The sequence below is a fragment of the Sabethes cyaneus genome, chromosome 1, assembly GCF_943734655.1.
Source record: "Sabethes cyaneus chromosome 1, idSabCyanKW18_F2, whole genome shotgun sequence".
NCBI lineage: Eukaryota > Metazoa > Arthropoda > Insecta > Diptera > Culicidae > Sabethes > Sabethes cyaneus.
In genome coordinates this window covers 128256362-128278727 of record NC_071353.1, presented here as the reverse complement: position 1 = coordinate 128278727, position 22366 = coordinate 128256362, and the positions used below count along the sequence as shown (strand labels likewise).

The 22366-nt window shown below is 42.3% G+C and overlaps 1 protein-coding gene across 2 annotated transcripts; it reads left to right on the top strand.

Moving 5' to 3' along the window:
- The first annotated feature begins 5285 nt into the window (after nucleotides 1-5285).
- LOC128740466 (dihydropyrimidine dehydrogenase [NADP(+)]) lies at nucleotides 5286-19791 on the top strand. Of its 2 annotated transcripts, none has more exons than XM_053836039.1 (7): nucleotides 5286-5303; nucleotides 6045-6250; nucleotides 16211-17374; nucleotides 17437-17569; nucleotides 17625-19138; nucleotides 19197-19354; nucleotides 19419-19791. In XM_053836039.1, the coding sequence occupies exons 2-7, from the start codon at nucleotides 6203-6205 to the stop codon at nucleotides 19504-19506; spliced, it is 3105 nt and encodes a 1034-aa protein (XP_053692014.1). In that variant the 5' UTR covers nucleotides 5286-5303; nucleotides 6045-6202; the 3' UTR covers nucleotides 19507-19791. The 2 variants fall into 2 exon arrangements, with proteins under 2 accessions (XP_053692014.1, XP_053692090.1); XM_053836115.1 differs by lacking the exon at nucleotides 5286-5303 and adding an exon at nucleotides 5781-5798.
- Nucleotides 19792-22366: the final 2575 nt, after the last annotated feature.

Genomic DNA, 22366 nt, shown 5'->3' with positions numbered 1-22366 from the left:
CTGCGCTTGCCCTCTCGCTTTGTGGCATCTGGAGCGGAGCTGAGCGATAGTCTCGCTCCACCAGTATACCGAGCGACAACCGTTCGTTGGCTACCCCGTCCTGTAGCACACTTATGGCATTTCTAGTTGAGAAAACTTATTTACGACTAAAATTGGCTTTAAATCAGTTGCCACAACAGTTTTATGACATCTGTGTTAGTAGGGAGTGGTATCACATGCCCGTATTAGAACGTTGGTCAGCTCGCGGGCACTCAGGTTCGAGCGGCTGCTCTTTGCACTGAGTGCTTCTACGAAAAGGTCTTCATCGAAGGCCTTCACTTTCCACCTCCTCCCAGTCAAACTTCAATCCGCATGACCGTGGCATCCGTCGATCAATCGTGTACCGTATAGCTAGGTGGTCGCTATGCGTGTACTCATCGGACACCCTCCAATCCATGTTGGCTAGCAGCGATGGGCTGCAGAAGGTGATATCGATGATCGATTGTTGTACCCCCCTACGAAAGGTACTGACGAATGCCACGTTTGCCAGACTTACGTCCAGCTTGGACAGAGCTTCCAGCAAGCTTTGTCCCCTAGGGGTAGTACACCTACTACCCCATTCGACAGCCCAGGCATTGAAGTCTTCTCCAATGACACCCGGCTTACGGCCCGCGAGCTCGTCGGTAAGCACATCTAACATCCAGTCGAACTGCTCCGGCGACCAGCTAGGTGGAGCGTAGCACCTACAGATGCAGACGCCATCGACCACAGCAATCACGAATCCCTCCTAGTCGACCGAAACCACCTTCTATCTACCCATGACAGCAATCGCTGTCATCCGACCCTAATCGGATACCCAGTTAGCGCCGTCAATGGCAATATCGCACACCGTCTCGGATGCCGTTTGCCAAAGCAACTCCCCTGCCGTGTCATAGTGGTTTAGGTTAATCTGCATAACCTGCACCATTATCGCGGCAAAGCCCTCCTATAAGCCGCACACCGTGGACCATCTGTGATGTGTTTATTTCCCGCTTCAGCTGTGCAGAGCAAGTACCTGGGGGTTTTACTACAACCCTTGGCGAAGTGACCAACGGTCAGTCCAACGCTTTGAGCTATTGAAATTCACGCTGCCCAATGAGATCGAGACGATGTCGTGCTAACAGTGACAGGTGAGTTCTTCGAAATGGAAATGCTGGCATCAGAATTTAGAAATTGGAAATACTGGCATTAGACGCCATAAGCACAATCGAGAGATGGATGACTGGCGTCAAGCTACGATTAGCATTCCAGCTGTAATGATCAGCAACTGCAAAACGGCCCTAGCGGTCAAAATTACGATAGGAGGATAAGTGATTGTCTGTAAACGTACTGTGAAGTACTTGGGTGGCATGGCAGATAATATGCTAAACTTCACCAACCAAATGAATTATGCTTGTGGTAAAGCGTGTTACCGTTGGTACCATTTATTTAAGCCTTGGCTCCGCCAAGGGCAATTTTAAACAAAAATAGTTGCTAAACGCGCCGTGATCCCCTAAAGTTACAGCGAAAGCTTCCTCCAACCTGAGAACCCACAGTTGATTAAGCATCAAGTTGACCCAATAATGAGTGTGAGCAGTATCACCAAACGGTTAACAACAAGGAACACACAGCGAAAAAAACAACAAAGAGGTGTGGGCAAAAGAATGACACCTTTGTCATTTTACAATATTTATTGTCCCTTGCTCACAACCGTACTTTATAAATAGTACACTCAAAAAAATCAGCACGTCAAGTTTACGTGAAAACATAGGTAATCCTCATCCATCACACTTTTCATGTAACATTCACGTGAATTGTTGGTAACTCGCACTCATACTAACCAGTTTACGTGCGATCCCGGTAAATTTTGTCAATTTTCCCATTAATTGGTACATGAAGTTCACGTAAGTTGCTATACAGAAGTTTACATGATTTTTCACGTGGATGCGACGTGTCGATTTTTTTGAGTGTAGGCGAACTTTCGTCTATAGACCAAACTCGAAATAAGTAGTGCGCGACGGGTAAATTATTAAATGATGGTTATAAAAAGCGAAATATTATAATAGTGGAAATTATGTAGTGTCAAAAAACTCGATAATATATATTGTTAAAAAAAATATAAAAGCTAATTGACAGTGGACATTGTTAAAACCTAAGCTAAAAGGACGAATTAAAAGTACCAGTTTAAAAATAAAAGGGAAAACTACAAGTAGTGGTGAAATCTATAGCTGAAAACACAAATTAAAAGTCTTGAGGAGATACGCGAGTGGACAAAACGGTACAAGTAAGGGCTAAAACAAACTTACTGCTAAAGAAGTAAGGTGAGTGAAAGTACGGAAAAACTAGAAGAATTCCTAAAAGTTAAAAAAATCTTCCACAGCTAGACTAGTGAAAACGTCTAAGTAATCTAAAACGAAGAGCCGTAAAAAGTGTACGCTGGTACGCGGGTAAACTTTTGTTATGTAATCATTAATGCCGCTGGGCAGGTCCAGCGGGCCTTTTTTTCTTCCTCCGGAATAAATTCCAGGAATTTCCTGTTCACAGAAATTGTTTCTTTTTCTTTTACCGTCGTCGTTGAGAAAGACTATCGATTGGTGGAGGTTGGTCAGGACGAGCACTATTTCCAAGTGTCGAACCGTTACCATCCGGTACCCACTAAAGTCGTCAGCATCCCTCATTACCCGTATTGGCCGGTACTAGCTGGAATTATCCACCGGTGGGCCGAAAATCGTCATCAACGGTCACTGCTGGTATTTCGTGGATCTTCTGCAGACGCCACTGTCGGTAGGATCCGGCGTGTGCAGAAATCGTCATCATCCGCCATTGTCGGTAGAAGCCAGCATACGGATAATCGTCATCAGTCGCCATTGCCGGTGGTAACCGGTGTGAGCTGAATTTTAGTGGTTACGGAGATCATCGTCAACGAGGATTGCCCGCTGGGATCAGGGCAAGTTGAAATTGTCATCGTGACAAAGGGAATGTTACCCCGGTACCCCGTGACACCCCACCTCACCGAAAACCGCACGTAAGACAGAAAAATTAGGTTAAAAAGTTGCTTTGTATTTGGGGGCAGAATAAACCCTTCAAGATGAAACGTACTTAAAGGTCTCCTTACACAATCACAACCCACATTCCATAGTGTTTCACTAGCATTATTTGGTCGTTAGTCGGACTCGTAAAGCCAGTCGTCAGTCCTCGTTCGAGGCTGGTCAGACAAACCGAAGCTTGGAGTCGCTTTTGAGTTGCTCATGTTGTGAGCCTCTACTTTGTAAATCTTCGCTTCGGGTTGGTTGCTGGTACCGCCGGATACGCTCCTTGTTGGAAGGAAAACTGAATATTGATCGACTATTCCTGTTCCCTATTGATATTCAGGCTGAGCTATAGCTTTAGGGTTAACAAGCGCCACCTGCGGTTACTGCGCTGTCCAATATTATCCCGAATAGCTATGGCCCTAGCAGCAGTAAGAGACGTATGATGTCCAACGTAGTCATGTCGGTGCTAAGGAATGGTGTACCGGCATGGATCTCAGCGCTGGCCAGTAAGCGCAATCAGGCATGTCTGAAGAAAGTGTTCAGACTGATGGCTAGAATATCAATATCGCAAAAAGCTAGTAGCCAAGGAAACTCCGGAACACGCCATGCTTCACTGTCCGCGTTTCAATGCCACTCCGTGTGAGATGCTTGCAGTCGTTGGAATAGACACCACCGCCGACAACGTCGTGCAGAGGATGTGTGCAAAAGAGCGCGCGCGAAGCGCTATCGAAAGGGCGGTGGAAACGTGATGCTCGAGTTGCAGCGGCTATAACGAAAGCAACAACAGAGCTTGACATATGTGATGAAAACCAATGGGCGCACTGCTTGGTAATAGACAGTTCACAGTTGTCCAAACATTTCTCTCAAATCTCTAGCGACAATTTGACATCATTGGGAAACAGCAGAGCGAAAAGATAAACAGAAAATCTTTTAGTGAAATGCAAGACGATTAGTAGCTAAATTAAAAGTGAATAATAATTTGTACAAGCAGTAAATTCTAAATAGTAGCGAACAAAGCAGTTGGTGGTAAATTTGTTTATAATTATATTACGAGTTTGATCGAAAAAGTAGTAATCTTCTAGGAATTCTAAAAAATCGGTTGATCTAAGTGGCTTAAAACTAGCTTATTCCGCTTGCCGCTAACTTACACTAGTTAAATTAAAAAGTAAGTGAACTTAAACTTATCTATCTATACTAAATTGAAAATTATCTAATTGTAAAATTTCCTAAATTATTTACAGCCTGTAAAATTGATTGCGAAGAATTCGTTTGTATGCCAAATCTCAGTAGCACGAGGACCTGGATAAAAACTATCAAATGCAAGTTATTTCTAAAATGTAAACTATATTTAAGCCAATTAAAATATTAAACTGCAGTTTGAGCTGCTACTAAAGGTTGCTTCAAAAAAGTGGTGCATTTCGACAAAGGTAAATCTGAACAATATAGCTTAAATAAAGTCGGCTAAAGAGCGGAGTAGGCTGTTAGGCAGTACTGGGCCCAGTTAGTTAGGGTATAACAGGTGGTATTGCTTGAACGTTACACCGCCTCACTTATCATCGATTTCACTACTTAGCAATTGAGCTAGGATCTTCTGTCTATGTAAATTGATGCATAGAAGACATTCCGATCGATCGGTGCAAAAATATTGGAAATCGTAAAATTACTAGCGCTACAAACTCTGACCACTTCTAGATTGTTTTCAATTGACGCTATAGTTCCTAGTAAAACGTGATCCTACTTCATAGCTGTGTAAATTATGAAATTTGTGTTGGAAAAAACCTTGTAATTCTCAAAAACACACGTCAAAACATCGAAAGTCGCGTAGAGCATAACTGTATAAATTTCTAGAAAAAGCCACATAATTTTCTACTGATCAAGACGCCAATAAAGTATAAGCTTTGTTAGCATTTTTCCCACAGCACTAGAATGACATTCACGTGTGTTTGAACAATTTATTCATGTATGCTGTCGAATGAAAGCTCTACTGTCTGTATTAAATTACAAGACAATGACACTATCAACGCTTCACGAATCACGAATACTTCAGAGCGAAAGAGACTGATCAAATTACATGTAACATGAAAGAACACTACAGAGGCACTACCACTCAGAAGATAACGAGTTTCTGTTCTGCTTTGCTATCACCAATAAGCGAGACCGAGACTAGCCTAGCAACCTAAAACAAGTCGCGCTAAGCTTCAACCTGTCTCACCATCAGCGAGACGAGACGAGACTGCCAATCAGTTGTCTGTTGGCTGTTGGTGCGTTCAAAAGGTTTGTAGGCCTAGATCGTGGACGACACTCGCCCTCGAGTCGAGTGTGCTCTCAGTCTCGAGTCGTTGGACTCCCATTAATTTAGAACACCTCCCCGAACGACGAATAGACAGTGATAAGTGCAGAAAATTGATCAACAGAATTAGTACATTCAGTTCGAGACACGTAAACAAAGCTTTCAATTGCGCAGGTTGTGTCCATACTAGTGTATTCGAATGGAGCCAAAGGCAATAAAAATCGTAATATTAAAATCGGAAGGCGCGGTTGATATATTTTTGCTAAACAAAAAAAACTGTTGCGTAATTGAGATATGTCGAAGAAACTACTACTAAATTTGATAATCAAATTGATTTTCGATATGATTTAACAATAAACTTTAAAGCATGACATCGTCTTTATGGCATAGCGAGCCTACTAGCAAAAATTTTTAGCAAAGTTTTTAAACCGTTCATCTAAATTCAAAGTACAAGGTTATCAACTAACATATGTCCTCAGGTTAGAAGTTTCCTATTAACAGCTAATCACTTTCGCCTGAAAACATACGAGATTATTCCCAGAGTGGCTGAGATAATAAAAAGTGGGATGGGTTTTTACTCGCATTCGAAAAAAAAATTCGCGGAAGCATGCCTGCCTCTGCGATATCGCGCGGCGCTTATCACGCACTCGGCTGTTGCTACACGGTCAAGTGTAATAATGTAAACGATCTAACGTATCTGGCATTTTGGAACTGGTTGTTTGCAGGTGGTCAAACAGTTTTTATTCCGCATCAACTTTCGGCTATATCGGCACGCAGATACAGCACAGCGAGCGCTGTGGATGGAAATAAACCGGTCGACACCTACACTACCTCCTACCTGAACAGTTAGTTACCTGTTACTGATAACGAAAAACATTTCAGCATGAGTTGTGCTAGTGTTTTGACCAGCAAGGACCTGCCGGATATAGAGGTACGTATAACTGACTTATAGTGTCCTAAACTTTGCAATTTTCTTTTTGTGGTTTTGGTTGACTGAATAGCATTTGACTCTAACGTAAATAGTAGCGATCAATTTCTGTTCCTTGGAAAACAACTTCTGCGCAACTCCTTATAGTGCGTTGTACAGCGCAAAAAGCTATCTACGTCGCTGGTGTTTGACTAAAACAATCACAATTTGTTTACAAATCATGACTATAAAGCCGTCATTAGAAAAATTAATACAGCCTTAGAGCTTGTCTGGTGCTATGGTGCCTTGAACTTGAGTTATCTCTAATTATTTGTTTAGCCTTCGTCGTTTGCATAATGTAAGCTTAGTTTTAGCATTTACTATGGCTATTTTGAATTTTGTTGTTCGTTTTAAGATTCTCTTTCTGTGACGGCCAGTCTTCGCGATATTTATTTTCAACTTATAGAGCGCCCCATCTTGCACGCGATTCTACATTAGTCTCGAAGAACGGTGACCGGACGACAGCCATAAATACGGTAGCCATACGGACGTTTGGCATAATGGACGAAAGTCATGACTTATGTTTGCCATAGGGTACGAAAGCCATACTTTTTAAATTCACCTTTGAAAATTTTTATAAATACCTTGCTCTTGTAAAAAAAACATAAATATTTCTGAGGAACCGAAGAGGCTCGTCGGCTTATCAAGGAAGATTTTATAAACGCTAAATAGATGATGGGCACAGGCCGCGAGTGTTGCCGGCAACCCACCATCGTGAGCGGCGGTCATTGACCGAGCACCTAGAACCTACCCTAGTAGCACAGTTGTTATAAACTAGTTGTAGTAATCGATTAATGACTAATTTTAGTCATAAATAGGTTGCGGCAACCAGTACCTAAATCATGAATCTCGGATGATCTTTGCCACAATCTCGAGTTTTTGGCGGTGCTTCCGACGGCGGGTCACCGACAACACTCGCGACCGTCTCGTCCTGAATGATCTAGTGTTACTATAGATAGTTTTTGTGGTCTTGTATTGACTAATGTTTTATGGAAGAGTCTCGAATTTCTCGAGTTCGATTAGTTTTTGAATTTCGCAAAAATTTCTGTTTTATTTGTATGAGAGTCCATATCCCCCTACCACAGGGGTGAGAGGTCTCTAACTATCGTAAAATAAATTCAAGACTCCAAAATCTCCCACATGCCAAATTAGGTTCCATTTGCTTGATTAGTTCTCGAGATAAGAGGAAATTTGCATTTCATTTGTATGGAAGCCCACCCTCTTAAAGGGAAGATGGGCCATAACTCGCTTTCTAAAGAAGAGAGGGGTCTCAATTCACCATAGAAAAAAATCTTGCGTCCAAAACCACTTACATGTCAAATTTGGTTCCATTTGCTTGATTAGTTCTCGAGTTATGAGGAAATTTGTTTTTCATTTGTATAGGAGCCCCCCCCCCCCCTCTTAAAGTGGGGAAATCCATAGAAAATATACCATAGAAAATATTCTTGCCTACAAAAACACCCACATGATAAATTTGGTTCCATTTGCTTGATTAGTTCTAGAGTTATGAGGAAATTTGTATTTCGTTTGTATGAGAGCCCCCCCTCTTAAAAAGGTAAGGGGTCCTAATTCATCATAGAAAAAATGGTTGCCTCCAAAAACACCCACATGCCAAATATGGTTCCATTTTCTTGATTAGTTCTCGAATTATGAGGAAATTTGTATTTCATTTGTGTAGAAGCACCACCTCTTAAAGTTGGGAGGGGTCCTAATTCACCATAGAAAATATTTTTGTCTCCAGAAACCTCCACATGCCAAATTTGGTTCAATTTGCTTGATTAGTTCTCGAGTTATGAGGAAATTTGAATTTCATTTGTATAGGAGCCTCCCCTCCTAAAGTGGGCAGGGGTCCCAATTCATCATAGAAAAAATTTGTGTCTCCAAAAACACCCACGTGCCAAATTTGGTTCCATTTGCTTGATTAGTTCTCGAGTTATGAGGAAATTTGTATTTCGATTGTATAGGAGCCCCCCCTCTTAAAGTGGGGAGGGGTCCTTATTTACCATAGAAAATATTCTTGCCCTCGAAAACTTTCACATGCCAAATTTTGTTCCATTTGCTTGATTAGTTCTACAGTTATGAGGAAATTTGTATTTCATGTGTATAGGATCCCCCCCTCCTAAAACGGGAAGGGGTCCCAATTCATCATAGAAAAAATTTTTGTCTCCAAAAACACCCACATGCCAAATTGGGTTCCATTTGCTTAATTACTTCTCGATTTAGGAGGAAAATTGTGTTTCTTTGGTACAGGAGCCCCCCTCTTAAAGTGGGGAGGGGTCCTAATTTACTATAGAAAATATTCTTGCCCTCGAAAACCTTCACATGCCAAATTTGGTTCCATTTGCTTGATTAGTTCTCGAGTTATGAGGAAATTTGTATGGAAGTCCCCGCTTTTAAAGAGGAGAGGAGTTATAATTCCCCTTATAAAGAGGGGAGGGGTCTCAATTTACCATAGAATAAATTCTTGTCACCGAAAACACCCACATGCCAAATTTTGTTCTATTTGCTTGATTAGTTGTCGAGTTATGCAGAAATTGGTGTTTCATTTGTATGGGAGCCCCCCCTCTTAGTGGGGGGAGGGGTTTCTAACCATCACTAAAACCTTTCCTGGCCCCAAAAAACCTCTACATGCATATTTTCATGCCGATTGGTTCAGTAGTTTTCGATTCTATAAGGAACATACGGACAGACAGACAGACAGACAGAAATCCTTCTTTATAGGTATAGATTTATTATTTATATGAAAAGATAAAGCTATAATGTTTTGGTAAAATTGTTTTACATCTTTGCTAAACGTATCAAACCTGTATCTCGAATAGGTGAGAAAATAAATTCCATTTTTCACATTTAGGGAGATTAAGCATAGGGTAAATCAACCTTTAGTGGACCAGTTATTGCCTGAGTAGTTTTCATCCGTGAATTATTTTAAACTGGTAACGCTAAACACGCAGCCGATGACACTTACAATACGAGTAACTTTCGATTAAACCTAAAAAAATATCAATTTATTTGCAAATCTCTATATTTTACACATTTTTCAAAACAGATTGGAATGTCCGTTTTCCTTTAATGGACCATGTGGTTTACAATACACTCAAAATATTCTGCACATAACTAATGGCAAATTTCCATATGAAATCCCAGATGATTATTATGTGCCGCATATAAGCACAATTTGCCTAGAAATACACATAAAAATTATACGGATATAAATAGTATGTGCAATTATACACATAAAAAATATACGCATATGAATAGTATGTGCAAAAGTTTCGCGTACCCATAAATTATAACTGTTTGGCATATAAAGTTCATTGACTGGGCACATTGCAAAAATCTATGTGTGGTACACATAGAAACTATACGAAAAGTTTTCTCAGTGTAGGATAGCGACCTATTGATAGGATAGCGAATAAACTATAGTGTATTTTGCAAGTAGAGGGTCCATTAATGACGATATATCGCATTGATAACCATAAAATGAACCCTAACTTGTGGAAAATGTCGATTTGAGGGCATTAATCATTAAATTCAGCTAAAATTTTATAAACTGAATTGTGTAGTATGTTTAGCACTTTCTGTTTCGTGTTATATTTTCTCGGAAATACTGTACCCGAGGTCCATTATAGGTAAAGGGTCCACTATTAAGCAATTATCCTACTTGCCTTCGCTTCTAGCAAAAACATTCCACCAAGAAGACTGGCAACTCTGCCAAAAGTCGAGAGACAGTAACAGCAATGCTATCTGCCGTGTTAAAGTTAAACTAACACATATTAGTGTATGTAAATCAAAATATGGATGTACACAAATACGTATGCAATGCATTGCCACGCTCGCACACATCTTTTCCCACCAATACATGTACACACAACTTCAACTTTTGTCGGGAGAAGTGCACTGTTGCTTCTGTTGTTTGTCATTTGTATGGGCGTGAGGAAGAGACGCCAATCTTCTTGATGGAATGTTTTTGCTTCTAGTGAATTGATACTTCCGTCGCAAATTTTGGGACTATAATGTATAGAATGAGTCGTCACGTCGTCTCCATCTTTTACAAAACACTGACGGACTCGAGAGTACCAAAACACACGAGCAACCTACCTCCGATCAGCCGCATTTGCACGAGATCTTCAGGAACCCGCTTGATATTGCTCTGCGAAGTCTCGTGCAATCGGTGACAAACGGTGTAGCAAGATATATCAAAAATCAGGGACTAAGAAATCAGCCGTGCAATCGAGGCTTACTTCTAGCAGCATAAAGCCGAGGGGACACTTGCTGAATACGCGGCATACGAGGGTGAAAATGCTATTCGAGAAAGAGGAGTTGGATTCCTACTGAGCCCAGGGGCACATGCGGCCCTGATGAAGTGGGAACCGATAAATGAGCGAATAATTGTTGCTAGATTCAGAACACGGGTTAGGAACCTTACGGCAATCCAGTGCTATGCGCCAACAGATGCTGCCGACCTGCAGGAGAAAGAGAGGTTTTACAGCCAGCTGAACAGCGTGGTTGAGAAAATCCTTAAGGGGGACATCCAAATTCACTTGGGCGACTTCAACGCGAAGATAGGCTCAAACAACGCGGACTTTGGACGCGTCATGGGACGCCATGGCCTAGGAGAGATGAGCGAAAACGGGGAGCTGTTTACAGAATTTTGTGGTATTAACGACATGGTCATTGGTGGATCGCTCTTCCCCCATAGACCAGTACATAAAGTCACGTGGGTTTCCCGCGACGGCCGAACAGAAAACCAAATCGATCACATCTGCATCAGCCGGAAATGGAGAAGAAGCCTTCTTGATGTACGTAACAAACGCAGCGCTGATATTGCATCCGACCATCCTCTTGTTATCGCTGAGATACCGTGAACGCGGGTAATTCCGATCAGCTCCTAATTCCGATCACTCAACTAAAGTAGTCGATTTTTAGAAGATGGAATCAAAAACCGTAGTTTATGGAAATCCTCATGCTCAAAGCTTGCCAATGAGCTATAAATTTTAATTCAATCTTTTAAAAATCGGTTACTTTAGTTGAGTGATCGGAATTAGGAACTGATCGGAATTACCTGCGTTCACGGTACGTCTGCGCGTCGCACGTGTCCAACGACGGGAGGAAAAAGTTGGATGCCGCTACGACGTCCGCCGATTTGAGAATTCTGAGGTGAAAAGGGCCTTTGTCGAACAACTTGAATCTCGAGCCTCGGAGCTGCCACCTGGTGGAACCGTTGAAGAGCAATGGACCGGCATCAAGAATGCCTTCATCACGACCAGTGATGAAACCCTCGGCAAAGCGCGCAGCAGGCGGAGGGAGTGGATCGGCTAAGATAGCTGCCCGTCAACGATACGCCGAACTGGAGAGGGCTGTTAAACGTGCTTGTAGGCGGGACAAGAGAGCCTGGACTAACTCCCTAGCCGAACAAGGAGAAACCGCCGCCGCCAATGGTGATATCCGTTTGTTGTACGATATTTCTCGCCGCCTTTGTGGTACCAGGATGAATACAAAGATGCCGCTAAAGGACAGAGCTGGTCAGCTATTGACTGACCGTACAGAACAGCTTAAGCGATGGACTGAACATTTTGAACAACTCTTCCGAGTTTCAAATGTCGGAGACCAAAAAAACCAGCAGCGTATGACGCCTACAGTTCGTCGAATCAATCGCGTTAACTCGGAGGCGCCATCGCTGGATGAAATTGTACCAGCCATCAAGAATATGAAATCCAATAGAGCGCCAAGGATAGATCGTATTTCAGCCGAAATGCTCAAAACTGACCCATCTTTGTCAGCCCAGATGATGTATCAGCTTTTCAGCAATATTTGGGAAACCGCAACTTTTCCGGTGGACTGGATGCAGGGCATATTGGTCAAAGTCGCTAAGAAAGGAGACCTAACTGAATGCGGTAACTGGCGTGGCATCACGTTGCTCTGTATTACTCTCAAAGTACTCTGTAAGGTAATCCTCAACCGGATCCAGGAGAAGATCGACGCTACTCTCCGATGGCAGCAAGCTGGAAAAAGTAGACCCCAGATCCGACTTCAAACAAAAAAGCAAAGCCTTGGGCTTAAACGTCTTCCTAAGACTTGACTCTTCTTTATCGACAGACTTCACAGTCACTATAGTCACTATAGTCGACAATAGTCACTATTCATGGGAGACGAACGTTGTTTTCTCTGTATTTGATTTTCGATACGTTAATTTGGAACCCAACTCTGAAATCCGCGAAAATATTATACGTGTGCACTTTGTTCTGCCGAAATTTCTGATCACCAAGCCTTGGGAAGCTGCAAAGTTGATGCATCGCTGGCCGTTATCGTTCATATCGGTGTGCAGGCTATGGGACCCAATCACCGGTCTATACATTGCTTCCCTTCCTACCTGAGCGTTCATATCCCCGATGACGATCTTGATGCGTGGTGGTGAGCTGCTGTCGTACGTTACCTCCAGTTGCGCATAGAACGCTTTCTTCTTATCGTCGGGTCTACCTTCGTGTGGACAATGCACATTTATGATAGTGTAGTTGAAGAAACGGCCTTGTATCCTCAACATGCACATTCTCTCTTTAATCGCATTCCAGTCCAACACGCGATCCAGCATTTTGCCCATCACTACGAAGCCCGTTCCCAGCTCGTTGGTCGCTCCACCGCTATGATAAAATTGGGCTTTGCTGCCACGATTCCTCCACACCACGCCTTTGCGACAGATCTTCTGCAGTGCCACAAAGCCGCGCTTTCGGGGTTCTGATCGAACAGCACCCTGTCGCTACCAACGAAATTTAGCGATCTGCAGTTCCAGGTACCAAGTTTTCATTCCATGTTCTTATTTCGTTACCTTTGTGCATGCCGAATGTTCCAAGTAGAATGTTCTTGGCTCTTTTTAGTGTGCTGGATTTAGATAGGTAACCGTACTAAGGCCTACGCTACCGAGTCTCGTGATGGGACTGCCATCTAAAGTGTCGCAACAACACGGTTCCTCCTTTCCTGTTGATATACGACATTGGTTTCCTCCTGGGTTGGTTTCCCGATCTCCGCTAAGGTTGCTCGTATTCCGGCTGGTACCACGAGGAGTTAGAGATAGCAGTTGCTGGATAAGAGAATAAGGGCCACCATGAGGTCTATTTTTTTGTTTTTGGCTGAGGCCTAAAAAGACTAAATACTTTTGTGCTGATAAAATTGTGCCTTGTAGCTGAATCTGAATTATTTTTCCCAATGCCAATGTATTTCTTAATACATAGGGTGCTGGATGGGTTTGTCTACGGCGGGTCTTCGTCTGCTTTCCAGATATATGGACAAGAAACCAGCATTATAACCAATTTGGATGCGAATTACTGTCAAACTAACCTGGTGTTGATATTTATGGATTGTCTCTTCGCTATCGAGAAAAGATTATGTTAGAAAATTACTATTTCTCACCATTTGTTCAAAAAATTAAAGTCCTCTTGACTTGATTTTTCTACCAGTTTTGAATATGACGAAGAGAAGTTTGAGTATGACGATGAGTAACTACTTGAAATTTTGAGTTGTGATTCAAACTATTTCCACTTTTTTTATAGTAGTTAGGTAGCTCTTGCACACGGCTCAAAGAATACGTGCATAGATTTTTGTAAAATAATTGCCGTCTGTCCAGGATAAACGAAAGAAATGTTGCTTATGACGAAGTGAATTTTCGTATGACGAACTCCCGCTGGAGCATGAAAAATTGTTCCATTGACAAATGTAAGTTCCGAAATATTTTTTCGGACTAAATGTGTGTTCATGTACAGGCAAGATGTGTCAGATTTATCTAGTGTAAAAAACTTGTGTACTTGAGGATTCATTCTTTTAAAAACTCGCAATGAAATATGGATCGTGCTTACGTATGACGAAGAGGGTCCGTAACCCTATAGCGATTTTACTATATTGCACGTTTGTACCTACCGCACTTTCGAACTGGACTCTGCAAATTGAGTGGGAAATGCGCTAAACGTTTTTGTACACATATTCACCGATTTATCGGAAATATTGGGCTAGGAGAAACGCTTATACGTATTACTGTGGATACGCTATACGCGCAAAGCAATAATTGTAAGCGATCCATTTATTTATTACCACAATAGATCAAAATAATGGTCGCAGTGGTCCGACAAAAAAAGCCCTACCAGCTCCCGCCAACTCTGTGCTGAAAATCGTATATTTGTCAACTACTATTATTATAACCGATGGAATATTAACTTGTGTACACTTCTTTCGAATTTATTTATGATTCCAAATTTGTGAACAGATATTTACGATAATTTTCGTATATTGATATACTGGTGTTGACTGGGCGATCCAATTACCCCTCTCTAAACTATAGGCAATGCGTCACTTGTTTTCATACACAGAAATTTAACTTGAAGTAGGGGAAGACGGGGTAAGACGGCCCCCCTAAGCGAATAAATTGCTAGCATAAAATGTGTACGAAAATTCACATTTTCTTGTTCCACACATGGAAAAGCATTCATTTATCTACCATTAAAAATTATATAAAGAATTAATTAGTTTATTTTTCCGTGATTTTTCATCAATTTTCGAAACGTCTAAAAATTACTCGTTCACAATCAGGCGGGGTAAGAAGGACCACCAAAGGGGTAAGACGGACCATGGCGGATTGTGGCAGATTTGAAGGTTTCTTTGAATTGTAAACACAATTTCAATATTATTAACTAAGTAAGAACAAGTTCTTAAGGGGTTTTTAGGTACATGCTAAAAGAAGGTATAGTTTCATTTAGACACTTGCTAAAAGAAGGAACTTTACTACTAGTTCAATTTTGAAAATAAGAGTAGACGTTATTTTACTCTACTGGTTTTTATTTACTCTTTTCTTGGCGTTATTTTTGTTGATTTGTCAGCAGGACGTTTACTCTTCGAATACCATTAACTTTAGGTGAAGGTAAAGAAGGCAACGTTAAGTGAATTGGAATCATCGAATTTTGATTTCGTTAGATCTAAATTTACATTGATTATGTCATTCGAATGGCACTTGTTGGCTTCTTTTGACGTGAGAGGCTCTGTATTAGACAGATCTCAGATTCAGGGATAATTTTTATTACAGGTGTACTCTATGTCGAAAAAGACACTGATGAAGCCTGCAAGTCGTAAACGAAATGCGTATCCATCAGAATAATAAAATATTTAGTCAAATTTAACAGGAAAAAGGTTGGTTTTTTCATTCAATATTTCTAAAATCTATTAAGATACTAAACAGAAAAACTTTAGGCAATTATGATCACTATGACGTATGGCCCTTTTACCCCGTGAAAAATGGCCCGTCTTACCCCTACCTAACAATTTACATTATTTTGCATTTATCTCTCAATCCGTACTATTTTATATACATTTTTCGCCACACGCAGAACAAGAATTGCCCAATTAAAGTCAGTGGTAAGAGAAACGTCAAAATACTTAGCTTTTTTTTGCTGAAAAACCTTAAATTTGTTGCTGCTGAAATTATATCGCATGAAGACACTGCGAACGAAAAGTTTGTTTTGATTCTAGTTTTGACGTTGGATACGGCCGAGTGCCACAGGTTGTCTCGAAAGTGTTTAGATAGGTTAATAAACAAAACATACTGGGGCATTTGTAGAAAATTTGAGGATTTCTTGACGAAATCGATGTGGTCCCTCTTACCCCGCCGGGCCTTCTTACCCCTTCTTACCCTATATGTCTGCTACCTCCGACCCAGCGTAATATGATCTCTTCTACAACGCATATTTATTCTCAAATAGGCTTATTTTTTGAGAGTAATCTTTCTGTTGCAAACACTATTCACGTCACCGTGAAACTGGCCTTATCACATTTCCATGGTTTATTAAGGCCACGTTATCAACGTCCATAGTGACACGTAACGGATCATCCATTCATGTTAGATTATTGCGAATTATTTAACACTAACATCTAGTTTCAATCTTCCAGAGCCTCCTGGCGTTGAACCCGCGAGTTAAAACGCACGGTTCGCTCGTACCGACGACGGTGACCAAAACGGTGAAGAAACACTGGAAGCGAAACACCGATCGTTCCTGTACCAGTTGCACTCCGCTTACGAATGACTTTTCCGACATCAAGCACACAACCCTGTCGGAACGAGCCGCCTTGCGTGAGGCAGCTCGCTGTCTAAAATGTGCCGACGCTCCCTGCCAGAAGTCCTGCCCAACCCAGCTGGACATCAAAAGCTTCATTACTAGCATTGCCAACAAGAACTACTACGGTGCGGCGAAGGCCATTTTCTCCGACAATCCGCTGGGACTGACCTGTGGCATGGTCTGTCCGACGAGCGATCTTTGCGTCGGAGGGTGTAATCTACAGGCCGCCGAAGAAGGTGCAATCAATATTGGTGGTTTGCAACAGTTTGCCACTGAAGTATTCAAGCAAATGGGACTTCATCAAATCGTTCCACCGAATGTTGCTCCGCTGAAGTTTCCAAACAAAAAGATTGCTCTGATCGGAGGTGGACCGGCGTCGCTATCATGTGCTACGTTTTTGGGCCGTCTTGGTTATACGGATATTACCATTTATGAGAAGCGTAACTATCTAGGAGGTCTCAGTTCAGCGGAAATCCCACAGTATCGTCTTCCAATTGATGTTGTGAAGTTTGAAATTCAGCTTGTACAAGATTTGGGCGTGAAATTCGAAACAGGTCGTATTCTGTCAACCAAAGACGTAACCGTCCAAGGTTTACTGGATTCCGGCAATGATGCTGTCTTTCTCGGAATTGGATTACCTCAACCGAAAATCGACAGGGTGTTTCAAGGGTTAACACAGAATCAAGGATTTTATACATCAAAGGACTTCCTTCCCCTGGTTTCTGATGGAAGCAAGCAAGGACTTTGTGCATGCAAGGTGGCCGCTTCCAACTTTCCAACATTAAGCGGCAACGTGATTGTACTTGGAGCAGGTGATACAGCATTCGATTGCGCTACGTCAGCTCTACGTTGTGGTGCTCGCAAAGTATTTGTAGTCTTCCGGAAGGGTAACAACAACATCCGTGCTGTTCCTGAAGAAGTCGAACTTGCACGAGAAGAGCGTTGTGAGTTCATCCCATTCATGTCGCCTAAGGAAGTGATCCTTCGAGATGGAAAGGTTAGCCGATAGATTCTAGCTGTTCCTCATTAGTATGATAATCCGTTTCCCCGACATTACAGATTGCAGCTGCCGAGTTTGTTCGTACCGAGCAGGATGAAGCCGGAAACTGGATTGAGGACGCAGATCAAACCACCCGGCTGAAAGCAAATTTCATTATTTCCGCCTTCGGATCCGAGCTGAACGACAAGGAAGGTAGGTTTAATTGATGAATCACTGGAACAACTAAACAACTATTATGTTTCACCAGTTATCGACGCTCTAAAACCAGTCCCGTTGAATCGTTGGAACTTGCCGCAGGTCGATTCCAAAACCCAGCAGACACCAGTTCCATCTGTTTTCTGTGGTGGAGATCTGGCAGGGGCAGCCGAAACAACCGTCGAATCCGTCAACGACGGCAAAACTGCGGCTTGGTACATGCATTGCTATCTTCAGGGCATTCCTTTCGACGCACCTCCTCAACTACCCCTTTTCTACACCGAAATCGATAAGGTTGACCTTTCCGTGGATGTGTGCGGAGTGAAGTTCGAAAATCCTTTCGGTTTGGCGTCGGCACCTCCCACTACCAGTACAGCCATGATTCGCCGAGCTTTCGAACAAGGCTGGGGCTTTGCAGTAACTAAGACGTTTGCCCTTGATAAGGATACGGTTACAAATGTAAGTCCACGAATCGTTCGCGGTGTTACTGCGGGACATAATTACGGTCCTCAGCAGGGTGCTTTTCTAAATATTGAGCTCATATCGGAGAAATGCGCGGACTATTGGTTAACTGGTGTCACGGAGTTGAAGCGAGACTTTCCAAACAAGGTTGTCATTGCTAGTATTATGTGTACTTATAATGAAGAGGATTGGACGGAGTTGGCGAAACGTGCCGAGGCAGCAGGTGCTGATATGTTGGAACTTAATCTCTCCTGTCCTCATGGAATGGGGGAATCCGGCATGGGTTTGGCCTGCGGCCAAGATCCCAAATTAGTCTACAATATATCATTATGGGTTCGAGCAGCAGTGAAAATTCCATTTTTCGTTAAACTTACACCGAACATTACCGATATCGTAGCGATTGCCCAGGCGGCTCAAAGAGGCAAAGCCGATGGTGTTTCTGCTATCAATACTGTTCAGGGCTTAATGTCGATCAATGCCAGTGGTTCGCCTTGGCCTGCTGTCGGTGTTGACAAACGTACGACCTACGGAGGAGTTTCTGGTAATGCCACTAGACCACAAGCATTGCGTGCCGTCTCGTTGATCGGTAATAAAATACCTGGATTTCCAATTTGCGGTATCGGTGGCATTGACTCAGCCGACGTGGCTCTCCAGTTCATTCAGTGCGGAGCTCCTATTCTACAGATTTGTTCATCGATTCAAAACCAAGATTTCACCGTTGTTGAAGACTACATTACCGGACTGAAGACTTTGTTGTTCCTAAAAGCAAATCCGCCGCCACAAAGTCTTCCCTGGGATGGTCAATCACCGCCAGCTATGAAATTACAAAAAGGGAAACCGGTAGCTCCGCTCCTCGATGATGACGGCAAACCGTTGCTGAATTTTGGTGAATACAAGAAAAAGAGAGAAGAAAAGTTAGCCCAATTGCGTTTACAAAATGGGCCTATGTGGGATCCCTGCGCGAAGGAGAACACGGAAAACGGATTATCAAGCGAACCAAAGACAGCTTATAGAATCAAGGACGTACTTGGAGCGGCCTTACCGAAAATCGGATCATATAAAAGCTTGGATAACAAGCAACAAGTAGTAGCTTTGATCGATGATGTAAGTTAGTTCTGGGGCATGTTTGATAAATTAAAAACTAATTTTCTATTTTAACCAGGACCTCTGCATAAACTGCGGAAAGTGCTATATGACATGTGCGGACTCGGGCTATCAAGCAATTGAATTCGACGCGGTAACACACTTACCTCACGTAACGGATGACTGCACCGGATGTAATCTGTGTCTCTCGGTTTGCCCAATCATCGATTGTATCAAGTAAGCACAAGAGGTTGACTGATTTCCTACGCTAGCTTACTAATGTTGGTTTTTTCTTTTCCAGCATGGTGCCGAAGAAAATTCCTCACGTTATCAAACGTGGACAAATCAAGTCTAGAGTTGCCGTACATGCACTTTCCTTGTCACAATAAAATTAATCCGATTCTTTTCTATTAAAAAGGAATGATAGTATGCAGTTTTCCGTTTCATCTAATAGTTACATTGAAATGAGATTTAGTAAAAGTGTTGATTCCCGAAAGCTTTTCTTTTTCAATTCCATTTATTATTTTTGCTTGTGCTTAATCAAATATGTTAATCCGGTTGATCCTGATGTCTCTATCCTTGCCTATTTGTAGCAAGCCTTGCTCTAACCCGCTTCCCAAGTAGCACTATCAGTTTATTTGTTCAATAAAGATTGTCATTCGTTTGTCATCCATCAAGCAAGATAAACCTGCTTTAGTTACTCCGAAATAGCAGTCCATTACCTTACCTTGGTTACGGCCATTACGGCTACACCAATTGGCGTCGAGAGAAAGCATATGGAAGTTCTTCAGAAATTTCGGAATTTCAAGCCGGAACAAAACATCTTATGTGGATCTGAAAAACGTCATTCTGTAGCTCACCAATCTCGTCGCAAGACGTCCACGAAAACGTGGAGACCAGTACAAATCCGACTGGTAGCTACTGTGAAAAAATCATCGAATCCTTGGTCAGTGGCATTCAAGAATTCCAGGACAATCCGAAACAAACACTGTGAATCGTTTAAACTATTCGAGCTCCCATCGGATCAATTCAAAGCCCTCCGTTTCGTCTGTGGACACTGGACACCAATCGCCACGGTGCTATGCTATTGAAAGGCTATTGTGCCAGTAGCAAACCCGGTCCATCAAAGCAGTCGAAGCCAAAAGAAACATGACGAGAAGCGTTATCACGGCTTGCAACATCGGAAGCAAGCGGAAGTTCTTGCCGGTTGGGCTAAACCATGTAGCAGTCAAGTTTCAACATGACTCGGCCTCCGACACCACCATCATTTCAATCAAGTATCAGCATCTTTGGCTCGAGCAGCACGTTCCTTACAAATCAAACCATCATTTCAAACGAAACGTATGTCAGCATCGGACGACTACCCACTCAACCGACGATGGAGTCAGCAGTCACAGCTTCCGGAGATAACCTGAATCTTCTTTCTGAGATCACATTCGGCGACGTCACCAAAAATGGTCGCATCTTCATCTCGGACAACGCTAAACTCAACGTACTGGAAATCGAGACTATTGATCTTTTCGATCAGTGGCCAGTGCCGATTAGCAGGCTGGTCAACGTCAACACCATGTCACCATCCAACAAACGCAAGATCAGTTCATCAACCATTTCAAGCACCAGGTTCCGGAAGTTCTTCAAAGCACGCTGTACCTGTAGCCTGATGCACATCCTGTCTACTGTCCCAAGCGACCCGCTGTATATGCCCAAAGTAGACGCTGAAAGGACAATGTATTAACACAGGCTAACAGACGTAACACTTCGAACAAATTTTCTAACAAAACATCGTTTCAATGACACCCCTAAAACTTTGAATAAACACTAGCATCACCTGGTGTAGTCTTTGCGCTACGCAGAGCAGCTCGCAATAAATTTTGCAATGCTATAAATTTACTTGTATTTTATCTGACAACAGCGCCAGCGCAAACGAGTGGCGTTCTCGCGCAGCTACTGTTGTTTGAGTCTTGGCTTAAGTGAACATTTGAAATGACCGTTTTTATTGGCGATGGAATGATGCTTCAGTGTTACGTCTGTTAGTCTGTGGTATTAGTGTATCTAAAGATTATTCCACGGAGCTGAGCAACGCGTTAGAATGCGCAAACCCAGACGACATCGTTGCAGAACTGGTCGGAGCACGTTATTTAACGCATCTCGCCTTTTCAGACGCCTACTTGCAGGTCGACCTTCCTCGAAAACATCCTTGTCTCCAAAAACACTCACATGTCATATTTTGTTCCATTTGCTTGGTTAGTTCTCGAGTTATGAGGAAATTTGTATTTCATTTGTATGAAAGCCAACCCTCTTAAAAGGCAGAGGGGTCATTATTCCCCTCCTAAAGAGAGGAGGGGTCACAGAGAACAGACATTTATGTTCATATAAAGATTTACGCAAATGATGTATAAACTTTGTAAACAAGACACTAGCGACATCTCTCTTAGGGTGCACCTGTTGAACACAAGCCACGTTGCCAATTTTTTTATATTTTCTTATTATATCCTGCATATTCCAAATACTAGCAACTCTAATGTTAGTTACTGTAGCAACGGTTGTTTATGTTATTCGTTGAACGCGGCTAAAATTGGTAAAAGAATCCAAAAAGCATTTCAAGTTTTTATAGTTTTAATCGGTTTAAAGTTTTCCGGCTTGGATCGTGCCATTCTTTAGCTTAACATTGCCTGACGCCACCGTGGCGGCACTTGCGGTACTCTTATCATCTCTGAGCACCTTCCGGAACTTCCTGTACCGCTCCGTTGATGTCCGCTGGTGCAGCCTTTGGCTTTGCATCGTATTCGTTGATATCTCGAACCTGCTATAATCACGGCATTTTCTCGGTCTACATCAATGACTCTTTAACGTGTACGGAATTGGCTGTTGTCTTTCGGACTAAGTCGAAAGTCATCTACACGCAATTCCGCTTACTCCATCTGCCACATTCATTTGCAACATTCTGTTCAGAAAACTGTTATCTAGCGAAATAGTTTCTCAAAATGATTTAAAGGGTAATATTCAAGCATTACTATTGTAGATAAATGTTGTTTACTTTTGTGTTAGGTTGGGTAAACTACATATTAGTTGCTTTAGAAACTGTTCAATGTTTTGCTGAAAATGTGACGCATGCTTTGATGACCATTGAAATTCTATCAGTGATGTGAGCGCCACCTAACGGGAGCATTACTACATAATTTCAAAATGGCGACTGAGTCTTTACACATCCTGCTAGCTCAAGATGAATGTCTGTTCTCTGTGGAGGGG

Coding starts and splice junctions, on each gene's coding strand:
- LOC128740466 (XM_053836039.1), top strand. CDS start 6,203: ATGAGTTGTGCTAGTGTTTTGACCAGCAAGGACCTGCCGGATATAGAG. Junction 17,570..17,624: donor CGAGCTGAACGACAAGGAAG/GTAGGTTTAATT, acceptor ATGTTTCACCAG/TTATCGACGCTCTAAAACCA. Junction 19,139..19,196: donor TAGTAGCTTTGATCGATGAT/GTAAGTTAGTTC, acceptor TATTTTAACCAG/GACCTCTGCATAAACTGCGG.